At 43.1% G+C, this 20,576-nt stretch overlaps 2 protein-coding genes and 1 pseudogene across 3 annotated transcripts; all 3 read left to right on the top strand.

The window, feature by feature from the left end:
- Positions 1 to 439: 439 nt before the first annotated feature.
- LOC307100588 (olfactory receptor 7E24-like) lies at positions 440 to 1,384 on the top strand (the record flags this gene model as incomplete). Its single annotated transcript, XM_079773065.1, has 1 exon — positions 440 to 1,384. The coding sequence occupies exon 1, from the start codon at positions 548 to 550 to the stop codon at positions 1,382 to 1,384; it is 837 nt and encodes a 278-aa protein (XP_079629191.1). The 5' UTR covers positions 440 to 547.
- Positions 1,385 to 6,490: 5,106 nt separating this feature from the next.
- Positions 6,491 to 7,411, top strand: LOC307098937 (olfactory receptor 7E178-like; the record flags this gene model as incomplete). The annotated part of the gene is made up of 1 exon (XM_079770073.1): positions 6,491 to 7,411. The coding sequence occupies exon 1, from the start codon at positions 6,581 to 6,583 to the stop codon at positions 7,409 to 7,411; it is 831 nt and encodes a 276-aa protein (XP_079626199.1). The 5' UTR covers positions 6,491 to 6,580.
- A 9,372-nt stretch (positions 7,412 to 16,783) lies between these two features.
- LOC307100589 (olfactory receptor 7E24-like) lies at positions 16,784 to 20,367 on the top strand (annotated as a pseudogene). The gene is made up of 2 exons: positions 16,784 to 16,800; positions 19,423 to 20,367. The product of its transcript is annotated as an olfactory receptor 7E24-like (transcript).
- Positions 20,368 to 20,576: the final 209 nt, after the last annotated feature.

Raw genomic sequence — 20,576 nt, forward strand, 5'->3', positions numbered from 1 at the left:
ATTCTATATATATTTTAAAGAAGTAGCTGTGGTTTCCTGTGATTATGGCTTTGTTATCTCTAATGTTCCTGCTCCTCTGATACTTTTCAATGGAGTTTCTGGACAGTAAAGTGTATATAGAAAGAGGTGAATATCATGGAACCAATAAAGAAAGACAATAGTGTGGAGAAGGCCTGGGGCTGGGGGCGGGGCAGGCTGGTAGGGTCAAGTGGGGGGGTGAGGGAAGGGTACATCTGTAATACTTTCAACAATAAAGGTATATTTAAAAAAAGAAAATAAAAAAGAGTTCTAATTAAATAGGATTTGTCATACTGAGAAATATTGGTAAAGGTACTGGGGTATATGACCACAGGGGTGAATAGCTTGAATACAGAATATGCATACAATGCTGTGTGCTCATTTACTTATTTTCCTTTTCCCAATCCTCTTCTAAAGGTGCCCTGGCTACATAGAACCACAAAATCTAACACGTGTCTCAGAATTCTTCCTCCTGGGTCTCTCCGATGACCTGGAACTGCAGCCTCTGCTCTTGGGGCTCTTCCTGTCCATGTACCTGGTTGCCGTGTTGGGGAACATGCTCATCATCCTGACTGTCAGCGCTGACTCCCACCTGCACACCCCCATGTACTTCTTCGTCTGCAACCTGTCCTTGGCTGACATCTGCTTCATTTCTACCACTGTTCCAAAGATGATTGTGGGCATCCAGACTCACAGCAGAGTCATCTCCTATGGGGGCTGCCTGACACAGATGTCTTTTTTGATTCTTTTTGGATGTATGGATGGCATGCTTTTGACTGTCATGGCCTATGACCGGTTTGTGGCCATCTGTCACCCTCTGCACTACTCAGCCACCATGAGCCCATGCCTCTGCTGCTTCTTAGTTTTGATGTCATTTTTCATCAGCCTTTTGGACTCCCAGCTGCATACTTTAATTGTGTTACAACTTACCTGCTTCAAAGATGTAAACATTTCTAATTTCTTCTGTGATCCTTCTCAGCTCCTTCATCTTGCCTGCTCTGACACCATCACCAATGACATAGTCATGTATTTTGTTGGCGCCATCTCTGGTTTTCTCCCTATCTCAGGGATATTTTTCTCTTACTATAAAATTGTTTCCTCCATTCTGAGAGTTCCATCGATAGGTGGGAAGTATAAAGCCTTCTCCACCTGTGGCTCTCACCTGTCAGTTGTTTGCTTATTTTATGGAACAGCTATTGGAGGTTACCTTGGATCAGCACTGTTGCCTTCTCCCAGGAAGGATGAAGTGGCCTCGGTCATGTACACTGTAGTCACCCCCATGCTGAACCCTTTCATTTACAGTCTGAGGAACAGGGACATTAAGAGTGCCTTATGGAAGCTCTACAGCAGAACAGTCTACTCTTAACATCTCTGCAATCCCTTTTGGAGTGTAGTTGGAAAATCTAGCAAAACCAAACATGTAGACCAGTGAACACTGTTTTCTTAGTCATGTTGTGTTTAGTCTCATGGTTCTCATTCCTCTTCATATGCTTCACATATGAACTTTACTTCCTTTTATTTGACTTTAATTGAATTGCAGAGTAATCTGGGATCCTTTGTACACTATCATAATTCAATGATAAATGCATTGACTCTGGTATCCAGGTAAAATGTACAATTCCCTAAGTAAATACTTAAATGTTACATCTTTCCCCATGGCTTTATGGTATATTCCATACACATTTTACATCTGTCAAATCTAAATATTCAGGTAATTTCTGAGGATGCAGATCACTGGTTTTTAATTGTGGATTGTATTGTAACCCTCTGGGGTGTTTTATAAATACTGATGATTGGGTCAGTTGGAGGAGTTCATGAAGATGTGACTGCCAGTGTACCCAAGAGCTGCCCCTGGGGAATCAGAGACTCATCCCCTTCCCCTGTCCTTGGAATGTTCATTTCACTGCCTACCCTTCTCCAGCATATGGCCGAAGGATATACCCTCGAGCTAGTTATGTTTTGTTGAGACCATCTAGATGTTATACATCACTGAACCTAGTTAATGCCTTTATTGTATATAAACTTTTAAGATTTGGTGGGCAGGTGTATAGATCTACTTTTCTTGTGGCTGCCCCAGACAAACCTTGCATATAAATTCACTGGTTTATGAAAACTGCCACCTCCCGAACTAGAGTGAGCTTTCTTTGACCTCTCCCTGATTTCCATGCATGGCGGGCTGGTTCAGATTTCACCTGGACGTTCCTTAGATTGAGAAACAACAGAGTCTCCCTTGTCAAATATTAGTTGCCTGTGCATGCAGTGGTTTATTTCTGGCCCTAGATTCTGTACCATTGGTCTCTGTCCATTTTTAATCCATTCCTACATCCCATTGTGGCAATCGCTGCTCTTCTTCTTTGCTTTTAGCTGTGTCTTTATATCTAAGCTTTGCCATTCTCTGGGTGGAGTGAAATAAAACAGGTCTTTCCTATGGGGCACTAAAAGGCTTGGTAAACTAGTTGCTCACTCTACTCTCCCTTCTTCCACCAGGTTAACAACTCTTTCCAGTTTGGAGTTTCCTGTTGTTGCTGAGTAGCATGGCCTAGGTGATGACATGATGCAGGAACTATGAAGGTGCCTTTTTTTTCCTTTGAGTGGCAATTCTCAGGTGTTTTGTTCCACTGTGTTGCTGACATTTCGTAAGTGGACTCTTGAGCTCTCCCAGAGCTTTTTTGTTCATGGTTCTAATTGTTGATCTTTGCGGGGCAACAGAGGCCTTGTCTCCTACATCACCAACTCTTTTTTGCCACATTTTCTTCCTATCAGTGAATGACAGACCGATCTCTAAATTTCTCATCCAGAGTTCTCTGAGGCAGGAGGACAGCATGAGTAGGATGTGGGAGGTTGCAAAGTACCATCATTCCCATACTCATGTTATCAATTGGAAAAAACAAACAAACAACGAAATAGGCCCAAAACACACTATACAAATTTTAGGACCTGTGGACACAAACCTGAAGAAAAATTCATCCTGGAATAAGTAAAGCTCTTCTCAATGACAGAAATCAGAAGCCATTAGAGACATTTGTTGAATGTGGGCACAGAATGGCTGCAGCTTGATGTGAGGGACCCTGGTGATAGAAGGGAAACCATGCTGGCTTTTTTGGATTGTGTGTCCTGAGGGAACATGGTGGGGTTTTGTAGAAACACCAAAACAGAGGCAATTTCTATTCATGTGCCAGTTTATCTGCAGGTAATTTTGCTGAGAGCATTGTGGTGTGATGGGTTGTGGGCTATATGGGAAGCAGATCCATCTCTCCAGTGTTGTGGTGCTTATAGACCAATGTCCTGATAGAGGGTGAGGCCTGAATGGTAGGCAAATTCCAATATGCTCCCAATGACATCCGCTCCTGTGTTCATGCTATTGTGGAGACGCATTCTCTTGAGTGTGTCTTGGGCCTACTGACTTGTTTCCAACCAACACAACATGGCAAAACTGATGAGATGTCACTTCTGATATTAGGGTACAAAAGGGCTTTATATTCTTGGCTCTTGTCTCTTGTAACCTGTCCTCATGGGAGCCACAGCCATGCATGAGCTTCCCTGTGAGAGGCCCATTAGGCAGAGGACTGAGCAAGGCCTCTGGCCAACAGCCCACAAGGAGCTCCCTCCTTCCAATAGTGAGTGGCTTGGAATAGAACAACTCCAGTCAAACTTTGAGGGGACTGCAGCTTTAGCTAACACTTTGATTGCATTCTTGTTGGGTACCCTGCTTAATTTAAGAGAATGTTAGTAGGTTTTTAGTGTATCCAAAACATCAATAAATGAGAAAAATCAGAATTTTGACTGCCATTTAAATAAGAAAAAAATCCCTTACTTGACTTGGGGTGCTGAACACACAATACAATATACAGGTGACATATTATAGAATAATACATCTGAAACCTATGTAATTGTATTAATCAATGTCATACCAATAAGTTCAAGAAAAAAAAGAAAATCAAAGTGAAAAAAAGAGATCAGAAATGTATTGTGCTGCAAAAAGCACCTTGCACACAGTAAACCCTCATTATCCAATACTTATATCTATTAAAAATAAAACCTAAAAAAAGGGAAATAGACTTTTCCTTTAAAAGACAGAAGTCTTAATGAAGAAAATGGAAAGAGTAATAGGTTCCTATTAGAGAAAGCCTAATTGTCCCTAATTTACATGGTTAATGCAATGATTTTGCAGATGTCAAAGTCAAAAAGTCATGACTTGCAGAGTCTGCATTCTATATTAAGATTTTTGAAACTGGAAGTCAGAAGCAAAGTGTACAGATGCGCATTCTCCTGAGAAGAGGGAAGTTCCAGACCCTCCTAAGTACATTCACTATTCTCCATTTCCTCTTTGTTAATATTAGGAAGTCCTCCGAGGTTAGGAAAACAATGGACCAATTTCACTAATTATGAGCTCTGTGCATTGAGCACAAAAGGCCATACAGGGTGCCAGTCCCAGTTAAGAGTCAGGTGTGTGGCTCTTCCTCCCAGAATTGAGACCTGCTTCAGGAGATCCATAGCTGAGGCTGTCTTCACACCAGTCCTGAGAACAGAGCCTCAGGCTTCTCATTACCTGGCAAGAGACATCAGTGGATCCAAACTCCTAGGTGATGACTCAACAGAGAAACAGCACAAACCAGTGAGTGGCAAGGGATATGGTGGATGGAGGGGGAAATATGGAGAAACTTGTTTCCTCATTATCAAGGCAACAGGACAGCTGAGATAGCCAGATGGGAGGGCATCGATAAGCAGAGTTACAGCTCAGAGGCCTATGAAGTTTACATTATTTTTTCCATTGGGGATTTTAGAACTCTCATTCAGAATTCTGCTCTTCTCCACTACCATTCCAACCTTCAAAAGACATTGCCCATGCCAGAGCAGGAACCGGATCTCTTTATTCCCTAAGCATTCCAGTATGAATGATACGGTTATGATCATGATGGTAATGACGAGAGTAACCATAATTTCACAAAACTCTATTGAGGGTTTCCTTGTTCCGGATTCAGAGCTCTGTGTTATGTAGCTTCCATTGTCACCTGCATAATACCCTCAACTTCAGGGTATACAACTAATGTTATTTTAGAGTTTAGGAAAGAAGCAAAATATTCCTTTTCAATTTGTACCCAGGTCCTTGGGCAAAAAAGGTGGAGTCAGATTTGGATAGTGAGACGCTATTCACAGGACACAGGGTGCAGAACAGTGTCTTTCTGTACAATTTAGGTTCACATGGCTAGTGAGCTCTTGAAATGTGGCTAGTCCAAACTGAGATGTGCTGTCCTTATACTAGTAAAACACTGGATTTTGAAAACGTATAAGAAAAGATTATAAAAATCTCAATTGTGTATATTGGTAAAACTATGTTTTTGCTATAATAGGTTAAATCAAATATGAAAATTAAAATAAACCAAAAAAAAAACACCAAAACCTCCTGGCCAACCTACTCAGTCTATCCTTTCTCTTTCCAGGTCACTCTAGGAACCATGCCTGTGGAGAAGCAACTGAGTCTCATTTATTTCTGATGGCCCAGCACCCACACTGGTTGGCACAGAGTAGGCAACTAAAACAAACAAAAACATATACACACTCTGTGAAATACTGATTATATGTTGTTAGTGTATAATAACACAGCATAGTCCATATGGCTGATATACACTGGTGGTTTTGCTGCCTGAGTTTCATCACTTCCAGGGATGGTGTGTAACTAAAGAAATGAATGAGATTCATAATTTTCCTCCAAACACGCTTCCCAGAATGACTAATTGAAACTGATGAGGGGGCTTTGAGAACTTCTGATTTGTAGCTAAGTTGGACTGAATCTGTTTTTATTTTGTTTGTTTATTTTGCTCTTTAGATTCTGCATACTAGTGAAATCATATGGTGTTTATCTATGTCTATCTTTGTCTGACTTATTTCACTTAGTATAATACCCTCTAGGTCCACCTATTCTGTCATAAAAGGTGAGATATCATTCTTTCTTACACACAAGAAATGGACTCAGACAATTTATTACATAGTCCTTATAGTGTCCTAATAAATACAACAAGTCAAAGAAATTAATCACACTGCATTTGGATAAACTAAAGTACACTTAACTGCTTATTAGTGTCCTTGAACTAATAAGAACAATAATAAAGAGCACTTTGTTAAGAGAGATGGATAGTTCTCATTCCTTTTTTTTTCTATTTAAGAGTGTACTGATAGGCTAGTGTGTGCTTATGGATTTATAAAGCTCTAAATAACCTTACTCCTCTCATTTATTCGGCCCATCCTTTCCAAAGTGAAGCATGCAGTAATAGGCTCATGGAGCAAAATGCAATATGCAAAGAGTTCTAAGAAGAATGTTTGTCATAACCAAGGAATATTACTGAAGGGGCATGGTCCTTAAGTGTGAAAACTATGAATTGCTTAAATTCAAAATATAGACACACTAATGTATTGTTTCCTTTATACCAGCCCTCAGGTATTTTCTCAAAGGTGTCTGTGCTATGTGGAGCCCCAGAATCTAACAGGTGCATTGGAATTCCTCCTTCTGGGCTTCTCAGATGATCCGGAACTGCAAGCTCTAACGTTCAGCCTGTTCCTGGCCATGTACCTGGTCACTCTGCTGGGGAATCTGCTCATCATCCTGGCCATCGGCTCTGACTCCCGTCTGCACACCCCCATGTACTTCTTCCTCTGCAACCTGTCCATGGCTGACATTGGCTTTTCTTCTACCACTGTTCCAAAGGTGCTTTTGGACATTCAAACTCGTAGCAAAGTCATCTCCTATGCTGGCTGCCTGACTCAGTTGTCTTCTTTAAATTTTTTTGGGTGTTTGGACAGTATACTCCTCACTGTGATGGCCTACGATCGGTTTGTTGCTGTCTGTAATCCCCTGCACTACCTGGATATCATGAACCCCCGTGTCTGTAGCCTGCTGCTTCTGCTGTCCTTTTTGATCAGCCTTTTGGACTCCCAACTGCACTGCTTGATGATTTCACAGCCTTCCTTTTGCTCAAACATGGAAATTCCTCATTTCTTCTGTGACCCTCCTCAACTCCTTGAGCTTGCTTGCAATGATACCTCTACTAATAAAATATTACTCTATTTTATTGGGGCCATCTTTGGCGGCATTCCAATCTCAGGTATCTTTTTCTCTTACTATAAAATTGTTTCCTCCATTCTGAGAATCTCATCGTCAGGTGGAAAGTATAAAGCCTTCTCCACCTGTGGTTCTCACCTGTCAGCTGTTGGTTTATTCTATGGGACAGGCCTTGGGTTGTATCTCAGTTCTGCTGTCTCACATATTTCCAGGAAGGCTGCAGGGGCCTCTGTGGTGTATGCTGTGGTCACCCCTATGCTGAACCCTTTCATCTACAGTCTGAGGAACAGGGACATCAAGAGGGCCTTGCAGCGATTCCTCAACAGAATAGCCTAGTCTTAACACGTGGGCCATTGGAGATTTTTTTCTTATTTATTTATTTATTCATTTATTTTGTCTGTGGATTAGAAATGACTCAAAATCAAACATTGGTAGTTGGCAAATGTATCTTTTTGGTCACACAATTATTGTAGCTTACTGTTTTCAATCCTCTTGATCTATTATGTCTAAAAATAATTTATTTGGGCACATCTTTGATGGGATTAAGGGAGTATTCTGGGATCCTATGTATGTCAAACTCGACCCACAATTTAATCCTATTACAATATGGAATTTTCTGTATTTGTTACCTATGACTCAGGCATCCTATAGAAATTCACCTCTTTTTTAATGTGTATGTTATATATGATTCTCAACCATTTCACTGTCCATGCTATTTTTTTGTGTCCATGCTATTTTTCATAAAACTTTGGCTTTAATTAAATCTATTAGTGCAGGTGTGTGAGAGAATGTGTGTCACTGATCTTCAATCTAGGAAGCATCTGATGAGCTTTAAAAATCTTCATGCCTGAGTCCATTAACCATACCTAAAGATTTAACTGAATTGGAGAGTGAAAAGAGGATAATTTTTTTTTAACAATAGCACAGGTGGATCTAATGCATATTGAGACCTGGCCGAGAACGACTGAATTTTGTCTGACCTTTTATTAAAACAGGACTTGTATGTCTTGGGTTCTTTACTGTTCATAATCAGATACTGAAGACCTTAAAGTGATCAGAGTTCCAAAGGAGCAGCTATGAAAGAGCTTGCCTTAGTAACAGTCAATGGGATTTCCTCCCCTCACTTTCTGGGTGATATCTTTTTTTATATATCTTCTCCCTCCACTCTCCACAGCTGTTTCTAGGTACTTGATATTAAGCTATAGTTTTTCTGCTCCAAACTTACCTTTTTACACTTTCAGTTGTTACGCTGTGTTGCAGCCTCTGATTTCCCACCTGGCTTCTCTTTAGATTTTTCCAGCAATTGTCAATAAGAGGAAAGGTTCTTCCAGCCATTTCCCTTGCCCCTTATCCCATGTGGTTGTCACTAAAACCTGCAGTTATGACACTGTATTACCATATTTCTTTCATTTGTGCCTTATATCTTTCAAAAACTATTTAATCATACCTATATTAAACTATCTCCATTAAAAATAACTAGTGTGGCTACTCTCTCCTTGACTGAACCCTCACCGATAACTCATAATATGGGGAATAAAGCTATGGTGTGATATACAATTGGAAGAATTTATAGTAAGCTCAGGAACAATAGGTAATTGTAATGTTATGACTGGGTCAGGGGTATACAATTGAGCTTTAAAATAGTGGTATTTTATTTCCAATGGCTATGTGATTCTAATTGTGCCTGTAGATTGTTAAGTTTCCCAAGTCATTATGAATTAACTCAATTTTCATTTTCATTACTCAGGGATAACAAAAAAACATGTCCTCAGCAAAGGGGCCATTTTTCCTTTCACTGGTAACTGCCTCAATTAGGATTCCACTTTGTAACCATCATTCCTTCTCTTTTTTCATGGTCAATCTATCCTTGACCTCCTATTGTCTTATGCTATACTCGAGGACCCACTCATGAAATTCGTGCACTTGTAGGGTCCCTAGGGAAAGCTGGCTGCTGGCCGGGTACTCCCTCCCTTTCCCTGGGCAGCCCACCACCTGGTCGAATTTCTGGTCGAAAAGAAAATTTGCATACTATGCTTTTATTATATAAAACTAGAGGATGAGTGCATGAAATTCATGCACAGGGTGGGGGTGCCCCCAACCCAGCCTGCACCTTCTCCAATCTGGGACCCCTTGAGGGATTTCTGACTGCCATATAAGGTGGGATCGGGCCGAAACAGGCAGTCAGACACCTCTCTCACAATCCAGGAAGCTGGATCACAATCCAGGACTGCTGGTTCACAATCCAGGACTGCTGGCTCTAACCGCTCGCCTGCCTGCCTGCATTATTGCCTGTAACTGCTTCTGCCTGCCAGCCTGATCAATGCCTAACTGTTCCCCTGCCATCCCAATTTCCCCCAACTGCCCTACCCTGCAGGCCTGGTTCCCCCCAACTACCATCCCTTGCAGGCCTGGTCCCCCACCAACTACCATCCCTTGCAGGCCTGGTCCCCCACCAACTGTCCTCCCCTGTAGGCCTGGTCACCCCTACAGCCCTCCTATACAGACCTGGTTCCCCCCATCTACTCTCCCCTACTGTCCTGGTCATCCCTAACTGCCCTCCCCTGCCAGCCTGGTTGCCCCTAACTTCTTTCCCCTGCTGGCCTGGTCCCCCCCCCCAACTGCCCTCCTCTTCCAGCCCGTTCACCCCTAACTGCCCTCCCCTGTAGGCCTGATTGCCCCCAACTGCCCTCCCTTGCAGGCCTGGTCCCTCACAATTACCCGCCCCTTCAGCCCTGGTGATCCCTAACTGCCCTCCTCTGCTGCCCAGTCACCCCTAACTGCCCTCTCCTGCAGGCATGGTCCCTCCCAACTGCCCTCCCCAGCTGGCCATCTTGTGGCAGCCGTCTTGTGTCCACATGGGCGGGACCATCTTTGACCACATGGGGGCCTCCATCTTGTGTGTTGGAGTGATGGTCAATTTGCATATTACTCTTTTATTAGATAGGACTAGAGGCCCAGTGTATGATTGAATCATGCACGTGTAGGGTCCCCTACAAGCTTTCGCTTTCGATCGCGGGGGAGCTGGGTGCCTGTCCGCTGGTGCCGGAGCACACAGGCACTCAGCTCCCCCGCTTTTGATGGTTCGCGGTGGGACGTGAGCTTGCTGCCCCAGAGGCCCCTTCTGATCCGTAGCACAGCCACGGTGCAGACGCTGGCCCAATCGGCTACCCTGGCCACCCCGAGTCCTGCCCCCTGCGCCTCCTGCTGGCCCAATCGTGGGCGTAGCGGAGTGATGGTCAATTTACATATTACCATTTTATTAGGTAGGATACTTAGGTATCTTTGTACATATCAATTTTTCCTTAAAAGATACTATACATATTTGCAGAGGTAGAAGTCTGAGCTTTCTGAGAAACTATCTAATAACTCATTTAATTTAACCACTACACTATATAGCCTACCAGTTTCACTACAGTGAATTGAGTATCTAATTGGCTCAGCTTACTATTACACTTTTCCTCCTACCATAGCATTCTGAAATGTGCCAACACTCACATCTCCTTCTTCACTTTCCTATACTCCTACCATTTGGTCATTTGGGATCCCCAAAGTTTTCCTCTGCCATTTAGGTACACACACATAATTAGCATACTTTATCCCATATCCAACTTAACTTGGCAAGTATTTAAGTTTTCTTCATATCAGTTAAATCACTCTCTGAGCTCCTCATACAGAGAAATCTGAGCCAAGAGGACTGCAAAGGTTAGGGGTTGTCACCAATTAGCATTACCATACATCTCACTTTTACTCACCATATAAGGCAGAATCACATTTAAAAAGACTTCAAGAGTTAAAATGCAAAGATTATAAAAGAAAATATATTTGGAGAGAGATTAGTCCTTTCTAGTGGAACAGAAATCGGAAGCCTCTAGGAACACGTGTTGAATTAGTCCTGAAATGGCTCTGACTTCTCTTGGCAAATAGGAAGGACTCTGTAGGTATAATAGAAACCAGGTGACTATTTGGTGACTTATTTTTCATGGCATGACAAGAAGCAGCGTTGTGGGATCTGCAGAAATATCCAAAGCAGAGCAAGATCTTGCTTGTACTAGTTTTTTTTTGTTTTGAGGAGTTGGTGATGTGAAGGGCTGGAGACTGTGCTGGAAAGCAGAGACAGCTCTAGTATCATGTACTCAGAATGCAAATTTCTGCCAGAAATTGAGGCCTTGTGGTAGGTGGCTTTTAGATCCTCCAGTATCCTCTGCATTCTGTATTCATGCCCTTGTATATACCCCTCTCCATCTGAGCTGTACCTTGTGACTTACATGAAATGAATAAAATATCAAAAAATATTGGGCTGTCACTCCAACATTAATGTGTAAAAAATAGACTCAGGCTTTCAACTACCAGCCCTATTTTACTCTCTTACCAGCTCACGCTGATGGAAGATAGCTGCCACGTCATCAGGTGCCCACTGAAGAAGCTCATGTGGCAAGGAACTGGGGATGTCTATTGGCAACTTATCCTATATAATTAAAGGCTAATATGCGAATCGACCAAATGGCAGAATGACCGGTCGCTATGATGTTCACTGACCACTAGGGGACAGATGCTTAATGCAGGAGCTGTCCCCTGGTGGTCAGTCTGATCCCTCAGGAGGAGCACTGCTCAGCCAGAAGCTGGGCTTATGGCTGGCGAGTGCAGTGGTGGAGACGGGAACCTCTCCCGCCTCTGTGGCAGCTCTAAGGATGTCTGAGGAGCGGGCCTAAGCTGTCAGTCGGACACCCCCTGAGGGCTTTCGGAAAGAGTATCACATTCTTGGTATAGAAGTACTAATTAGGTATAGATTTCATGATTAATAGAATGCAATTTACAGATACTAAAATCACACAGTAAATTCTTAAATTTAAAGAAAAAAAGAAGTCTCAATTTTATGTTAAGATCCTGAAACTCAGAAGTAAGAAGCAAGAAGTAGAGGTGACCTTCCTTCTCAGGAGAGAAAGGACCAAGATCCTCCAGGGACATCCACTTTTTTCCCTTTCTCCCTTCCATTGATACCAGCAAATATACAGAAATTAGGACAACATGGACCAATTGGCTAATTAGGAGATTTGTGCAATGAGCCCCTAAGATCATAACATACTATATAATTAAGAGGTAATATGGAAATTGACCATCACTTTAACACAAGATGGCTGGCCCCATGTGGTCAAAGATGGCTGCCCCATTTGGACACAAGATGGCTGCCACAAGATGGCCGGCAGGGGAGGGCAGTTGTGGGTGATCAGGCTAGCATGGGATGGCCATTTGGAGGGACCAGGCCTGCAAGGGAGGGCAGTGGATGGCGATCAGGCCTGCAGGGGAGGACAGTTAGGGGTGACCCGGCTGACAGGGGAGGGCAGTAGTTAAGTGTGACCAGGCCAGCAGGGGAGGGCAGTTACGGGCGACCAAGCTGGCAAGGGAGGGAAGTTAGGGGTGACCAGGCCAGCAGGGGAGGGCAGTTGGTGGCGACCAGGCCTGCAAGGGACAGTTAGGGACGAGCGGGCCTGTAGGGGAGAGCAGTTGGAAGCAACCAGGGTGGCAGGGGAGGGCAGTTAGGGGAGACCAGGCTGGCAAGGAAGGGCTGTTAGAGGTGACCAGACCAGCAGGGGAGGGTAGTTAGGGGCAACCAGGCCTGCAGGGGAGGACAGTTAAGAGCAACTAGACTAGCAGGGGAGGGCAGTAGTTAAGGGTGACAGGCCAGCAGGGGAGCGCAGTTAGGGACAATGGGACCAGCAGGGGAGCAGTTAGGCGTTGATCAAGCTGTCAGGGGAGTGGTTAGGAGGTGATCAAGCAAGCAGGCAGGTGAGCGTTTGGGAGCCAGCAGTCCTGGATTGTGAGAGGGATGTCCGACTGCCCATTTAGGCCTGATCCCGGTGGACATCCCTCAAGGGGTCCCATCTTGGAGAGGGTGAAGGCTGGGCTGAGGGATACACCCCCCTCCATGCATGAATTCCATGCACCAGGCCTCTAGACCTATATAATAAAGATGTAATATGAAAATTGACCATCATGCCCTCACACACAAATGGCTGCCCCATGTGTTCACAAGATGGTTGCGCCCCCCCTCCCCCATGGTCACAAAATGGCCACACCCATGTTGTCACAAGATGGCAGCCCCCATGTGATCTCAAGATGGTCGCACCCATGTCATCACAAGATGGCTGCCACAAGATGGCTGGCAGGGGAGGGTAGTTGGGGGTGACCAGGCCAGCAGAGGAGGGCAGTAGGGGGCAAACAGGCTGCCAGGGGAGGGCAGTTAGGGCAACTAGGCCAGCAAGGGATGGCAGTTGGAGGCGACCGGGCCAGTATGGGAAGGCAGTTGGGGGTGATTGGGCTGGCAGGGGAGCAGTTAGGCGTAGATCAGGCTGGCAGAGGAGTGCTTACAGGGTGATCAGGCTGGCAGGCAGAAGCGGTTAGGAGCCACCAGTCCCGCATTGTGAGAGGGAATGGGCCTAAACTGGCAGTCAGACATCCCCAAAGGTGTCCCGTATTGGAGAGGATGCAAGCTAGGCTGAGGGACACCCACCCCAGTGCACAAATATCCTGCACCAGGCCTCTAGTAGTAAATAATTGGCTGATTCCTCCAGCCCTTATGGATGTGAATTATACTGCAGTGGCTACTTATGTGTCTTCTTTCTTTGTGGCATATGCATGAGAAGGTCCCTGCTTTCCTCCCATCCCTGAGGAGAAACCCCAAGCCCTTCTCCCACACAAAGCAGGAGAAGGGCAGAAGATTCATTGATACTCCTTGCTCATGTTCCAGCAGAGATGCAGGCCAGCCCAGTAAGTGCTATGGGAGAAGGAACAGATTGGAATAGATTGATGAGAGGGCACCAATATGCAAAATTTCAGATCAGTGACCTTTGAAGTTTGTGTTCCTGGTTCTGGTGGGGGTGTGAGACTTTCAGAGTTCGCTTCCATCCTCATTGGTTCTGGCTCTGGTTGGCATCTTCGTCAGCATAGCAGAAAGTGAATCTCTCTAAACTTGCCCCTAAGCACCCCAAAATGATCATGAAGGTGATGATGAGAAGGGTGACATTAACCATAACATCAAGCACTTCTATTGGGTGCTTCCTAAGTGCTAGGCTCTGAAATATGTATTTTATGTATTTTGTTTGGTTTCATCTGTATAATCTCTTCTGAATTATAAGTGCAAACATTATTATTCTTTTACATAAAAAGAAAGCAACATAGCATTTTATGTAACTTGAAACAGATCATGAGTTAGTATGAACTGAAGCCAGGTTTGTATCTGGGCAGTCTGACTCCAGATTCAGGACATCTGGCCAGTTTTCTCTTCGGCCAATCCAAACAGTCATTTCATTTCCCTCTCAATCCTGACAGGAACCCCCTACTTACTATTATCTTCCCTATGGAGTCTTCTGGTGGACTACAGTGGAGAGCAGTAGGCCACATTTGCTGCATCAACTACAAAAAGGGTGGCTAACGCCACAGGCAAAGGTCAAAGGAAGAAGTGGCACATGATCATTTAGGGCAGACTCCTGTCTTGTCCTTGCTCCTGGATTTCACATCAACTGCCCATTTCTTCCTCCATCCTTATAATCAACCTACTCAATTTTAAAGGAGACAAAATGAGAGTTTTTTAAAAAAATATGTTTTCATTAATTTCAGAGAGGAAGGGGGGAGAGATAGAAACATCATTGGTGAGAGAGACTCATTGGTTAGCTGCCTCCTGCACCCCCACTACTGGGGATTGAGCCTGCAACTTGGGCATGTGCCCTTGGGACCCTTCAGTCTTCAGGTCAATACTCTATCCACTGGGCAAAACTGGCTAGGGCCAAAGTGAGAATCTTTGGGACCATTCTTATTCAGGATACTCAAAGCAGTTCAAAATGTACCTGAGAAATACCTGTGGTTAAGATCTCTGTACCTCTGCTTAAAATTTCAGAAAGTTGGGGCATAATGAAGTTTAGTGCATGAGACTTCAGAGAATAATCATTTAATTTTGAATTCCTTCTGCTCTACTTATTATTAGTGTGCTACGGGGAAAGTTCTTACTGTCTTTAAAATATGGGATTGTCCTCTGAGTTGATTCCCAGTTGACATAACTTCACTGAATAAGAATTAAACAAAAAACTGATGCCCTCTATATAATAAACATTAGTGGATGCATACAGGAAGGGTGAGCTGAACTTACGGTTTCCCTACATCCATGACATGACCATTCATTTTGGTTTTTACAAGTACATCCTTAGTATATTGAGGGAAATGAGTGAGTGTCATTTATTTCTGATTCCCCACCCCAACACTATACCTCATGGGAAGACTGGAGGCATTAAAAAACAACAAAAAATCTCCCTTAAGTATTGAATAGACTTCCGTTGTTTATAGAAATAAAGTGGTCAATATGAATTCCCCACATTTGACTATCCATGCCAGTGTTTCCTTCCATTTCTAGAATGTCCCATAGAAATAGAGAGAAGATAAAATAGTGTTTATTTGTGTCTATGAAAAAGGCTTTTTATGACACCTGATAATTTCCATTTAGTAGTATCTATATTTTTCAAATACTGAATATTCACTGAAGGGGTTTTTCATAAATATAAAACTAGAGGCAGGAAAGAAGGGGGTAGTAAATGTTATTTTTGAGCTGAGGTACATTTCAGGTTTCATGTCATCCCATGCTCTAGTGCCTTGATTGAGACAGGAGAGGCTTCACCCTTTCCGCCATAAAATGGCATTACATCTTTGGAATTCTTTTTTCTTAGTAAGCACACTATCCTAATAATGATTGAAATCCTTTGTTAGAAAATGATCAAAACTTTCTTGACTTCCAAACTTCCCTTAGGTGCCACACATGGTCTAGAGATGAATGTCAGACTGGCCATTTCCAAGAAGGAATGCAAGCACAGAGATTCTGAGATTTCCACACACTCCACATGGAGGGCATGAAAGATTCAGGACTAAAAATGGATCTCCTTATTCCCGCACCAGGGCTCTGTCACCTCCACGTAAGCGAAGGAGTGGTTCTTTCAAACCTACTTTGGTCCCCAATGGGAAGTGGAGTTAGAATAACTGATTTATTCCCTTTTGGTTCAGTGAGTTCACCTGTGAATTAGGAAATGTGTCAGTGATTTACAGGGGCCATAATGTCACAAACATTGTGGATTTTATGGTTTTCTATAAATAGTCATGCATTGTACAGTCCAGTTTTGAAATCCAAAATGGAAAATAAATTTTTATGAAGATGAAAATTTCATGTGGAGCTCTCATGGAATGATTATTATAAAACAGACTTCAAGAATACTTTCAAATGCATACCCTTATAATAAAAGGATGTAGTTAATAGAAAAGGATTTTTGTATTGGAACAAGAAATATTGCACATGTACCAATTTGTTGGGGAGCAGAAGAGACACAGGTGCAGGGCAGAGAGCAGAGCAGGAGAGCTGGCAGAGAGTGGAGTGGCTTGGGGAACTTGGCTCCCCAAGCCACCAGAGGGAGAGCAGGGAGGAAGAGCTGGTGGCTTGGCGGACTTGGCAGAGCCGGAGGCTGTGGAACTGAGACAGAGCAGGAAGGGAAAATCAAGAGCGTGGGGAGCACCAGGAATTTGGGGAATAGTAGATCTGGTGGTAGCCCCAGGACCAGAAGCAGAAGCCCAGAGTGCAGGGAGCACCAGGAATGCTGGGAATCATAGTTCTGGTGGCAGAGGGATCTAGACACTAGAGAAAAGTGAGCCTGGAGCAAGTTTCTGTTGCGGTGGGGAATGGAGGGAAAGCAAAGGTGAGAGACATAAGTAAAATCAGAGTGTCTAGGAAAAATTAAAGATAAGTTATCCTAAAACTTCCAGGAAATCTATACCAATGAAACAAAGGGAAAAAAAAGCCTCTATTATTCTGTGAGCAACAAACCAAACTGGGTTGGAGTCTCAGACAATTGGCTCATGTGATTGCAAAGACAGAAACTTCCAGATTGGAGGGGCTCCCCTGAGGGCTCCCATATTGGAGACAGTGCAGGTCGGGCTGAGGGACCGATCCCTCCCCCCCTTGCACGAATCTTCCTGCACCAGGTCCCTAGTGAGTATATATATAGAAATGTGATTGAATTTAGATGCCAATAAAAATAAAAATGTATCAGTAATGTTTCAAATCTCTCTACAACATGAGATCTGAAGGAAATATTGTTCAATGTTTATATCTTTAATGTGGGTGGTGGGTATTAATGCCAGTAATAATAGGTAATATCAAAGGAGTATTACCTAAGTGTTGGGCAGTATTCTAAGGCAGTGTTTCTCAATTCCGGCTACACCCCAGGACAACCAAGAATCTCACATGTAGAGCTGCTGCATAAATTGGTTCTAGGCTGAGACCACAGTCTCTGTATATTTTTAAATAACCACAGGCAAATATATCAATCATCTGGAAATAAGAATCACTGGTTTAAGCAACTGAAGTGATTATTCAAAACTTCCTTACAATAATCCTTAAAGGTGGTTTCAACTATTATCTCAATTTTACACCAGAGGAAACTGCCCAGATATATTTACATTGTTCTATTTTGCATTTTTCCTCAATTGAATCATAGTGTGATTCTGGTAGCTGAATAAAGAGAATTTCAATCACTGTGTCAGAAAGGATTGCTATGAAAATCTATGATCTAGGCACTAGAGGCCTGGTGCACGGATTTGGGCAACAGTGGGGTCCCTTGGCCTGGCTTGTCGCAATCAGGTCAAAACCGGCTCTCCAACATCCCCTGAGGGTTCCCAGATTGTGAGAGGGTGCAGGCCAGGCCTAGGGAATCCACCAGTGCACGATAGGGGCCGGGGAGGGACCATAGGAGGGCTTCAGGGCATGTCTGGCCCACCTTGCCCAGTCCTGATCAGCCAGACCCCAGAAGCAAGCTAACCTACTGGTTGAAACGTCTGCCCCTTGGTGGTCAGTGAGTGTCATAGCAACTGGTCGAGTGGTTGAATGAATGGTTGGACAATTAGCATATTGGACTTTTATTATACAGGATAAGAAGTCTTGGTTTTAGACCTTGCAGTGGGACCTCCCCAATGCTAAACTCCTCAACTATAAATAGGAGGGACTACGATCAGAAAAACAAAACTAACAGTCATATATGAAAAGGTGCTCAACATCACTATCCATCAGGGAAATGCAAATAAAAATCACAATAGTACATAATCTCACACCTATCAGAATGGCTATTATAGAAAAGAGAAGTCTCATATGTGGTATCTAATCAACACAATAAACTGATGCACAAAATAGATGCAGAGACATAGAAGCAGGGAACAGACTGATGAATCTCAGAGGGAAGGTGGTGGTGGCTGGGGAGAGATTATCCAAATAATTTATATGGATATATGCAAAAGCCATGGACACAGACAATTGTGTAGTGAAGGACTGGGGAGGGGGAGAAGGGTGTGGGGTGAAGGGGGTCAATGGGGAAAATCAGGTGACATTTGTAATACTTTCAACAATAAAGATAAATTTTTAAAAAAGACACATGTTGGTGAGGATGTAGAGAAAATGGAACCCTGGTACACTGTTGGTGTGAATAAATACCCTTCATGCATTATAATAAACAATATGGAGACTCCTCAAAAAATTTTAAACTAGTACGAATTGAAAAAAGGACTTCAAAATGACTTAAAGGACACCTCTCGTGCTTGAGTCATCACTTATTTCTATGAAGGAGAGACAGAAAATAAAAAAATGGTAAAACTCCTGACGATAACTATCATATAAAAATATTTTCTGATTATGAATATTGAACTTTCATTTAGAATCCAGATTACACGATCCTATCCTTTACAGAGTATTGAAAATATTCTAAACGAAGGAATTATCTAGTTAGCATTGTATTTGAATGAATGGAGGTATATTTAGCTATTTCTTAATTTCTTAAAATTAGAATGATTTTTTCCTTAAAGGGGGATGGGTGTGTTTCATTCTATATATATATACATTAAGGAAGTAGCTGTGTTTTCCTGTGATTATGGCTTTATTATCTCTAATGTTCCTGCTCCTTGATACTTTTCAATGGAGTTTCTGGACAGTAAAGTGTATATAGAAAGAGGTGAATAACATGGAAACCAATAAAGAAAGACAATAGTGTGGTGAAGGCCTAGGTCTGGGGGCGGGGCAGGCTGGTAGGGTCAATGTGGGGGCGGGGGGAGGGGAGGAGGGTACATCTGTAATACTTTCAACAATAAAGGTACATTTAAAAAAAGAAAACAAAAAATAAAGAGTTCTAATTAAATAGGATTTGTCATACTGAGAAATATTGGTAAAGGTACTGGGGTATATGACCTCAGGGGTGAATAGCTTGACTACAGAATATGCATACAATGCTGTGTGCTCATTTACTTGTTTTCCTTTCCTGAATCCTCTTCCAAAGATGTCCTGGATACATAGAACCGCAAAATCTAACACGTGTCTCAGAATTCTTCCTCCTGGGTGTCTCCGATGACCTGGAACTGCAGCCTCTGCTCTTGGGGCTCTTCCTGTCCATGTACCTGGTTGCCCTGTTGGGGAACATGCTCATCATCCTGACTGTCAGCTCTGATTCCCACCTGCTCACCCCCATGTACTTCTTCCTCTGCAACCTGTCCTTGGCTGACATCGATCTCATTTCTACCAGTGTTCCAAAGATGATTGTGGGCATCCAGACTCACAGCAGAGTCATCTCCTATGGAGGCTGCCTGACACAGATGTCTTTTTTGATCCTTTTTGGATGTATGGATGGCATGCTTTTGACTGTCATGGCCTATTACCGATTTGTGGACATCTGTCACCCTCTGCACTACTCAGCCATCATGACCCCATGCCTCTGCTACTTCTTAGTTTTTATATCATTTTTAGCCTTTTGGACTCTCAGCTGCATACTGTAATTGTGTTACAACTTACCTGCTTCAAAGATGTAAACATTTCTAATTTCTTCTGTAATCCTTCTCAGCTCCTTCATCTTGCCTGCTCTGACACCTTCATCAATAACATAGTCATGTACTTTGTTGGCGCCATCTCTGGTTTTCTCCCTATCTCAGGGATATTTTTCTCTTACTATAAAATTGTTTCCTCCATTCTGAGATTTCCATCGACAGGTGGGAATTATAAAGCCTTCTCCACCTGTGGCTCTCACCTGTCAGTTGTTAGCTTATTTCATGGAACAGCTATTGGAGGTTACCTTGGATCAGCACTGTTGCCTTCCCCAGGAAGGACATGGTGGCCTCGGTCATGTACACTGTAGTCACCCCCCATGCTGAACCCTTTCATTTACAATCTGAGGAACAGGGACATTAAGAGTGCCCTATGGAGGCTCTACATTAGAACAGTCTACTCTTAATATCTCTGCAATCCCTTTGGAGTGTTTTTGAAAAATCTAGCAAAACCAAACATGTGTTTAGTCTCATGGTTCTCATTCCTCTCCATGCTTCACATATGAACTTTACTTCTTTTGATTTGTCTTTAATTGAATTGCAGAGTAACCTAGAATACTTTATACATCATAATAATTGCATAATAAATGCATTGACTCTGGTATCCATTGACTCT

Source organism: Cnephaeus nilssonii (assembly GCF_951640355.1).
Source record: "Cnephaeus nilssonii genome assembly, chromosome: 5".
Taxonomy (NCBI): Eukaryota; Metazoa; Chordata; class Mammalia; order Chiroptera; family Vespertilionidae; genus Cnephaeus; species Cnephaeus nilssonii.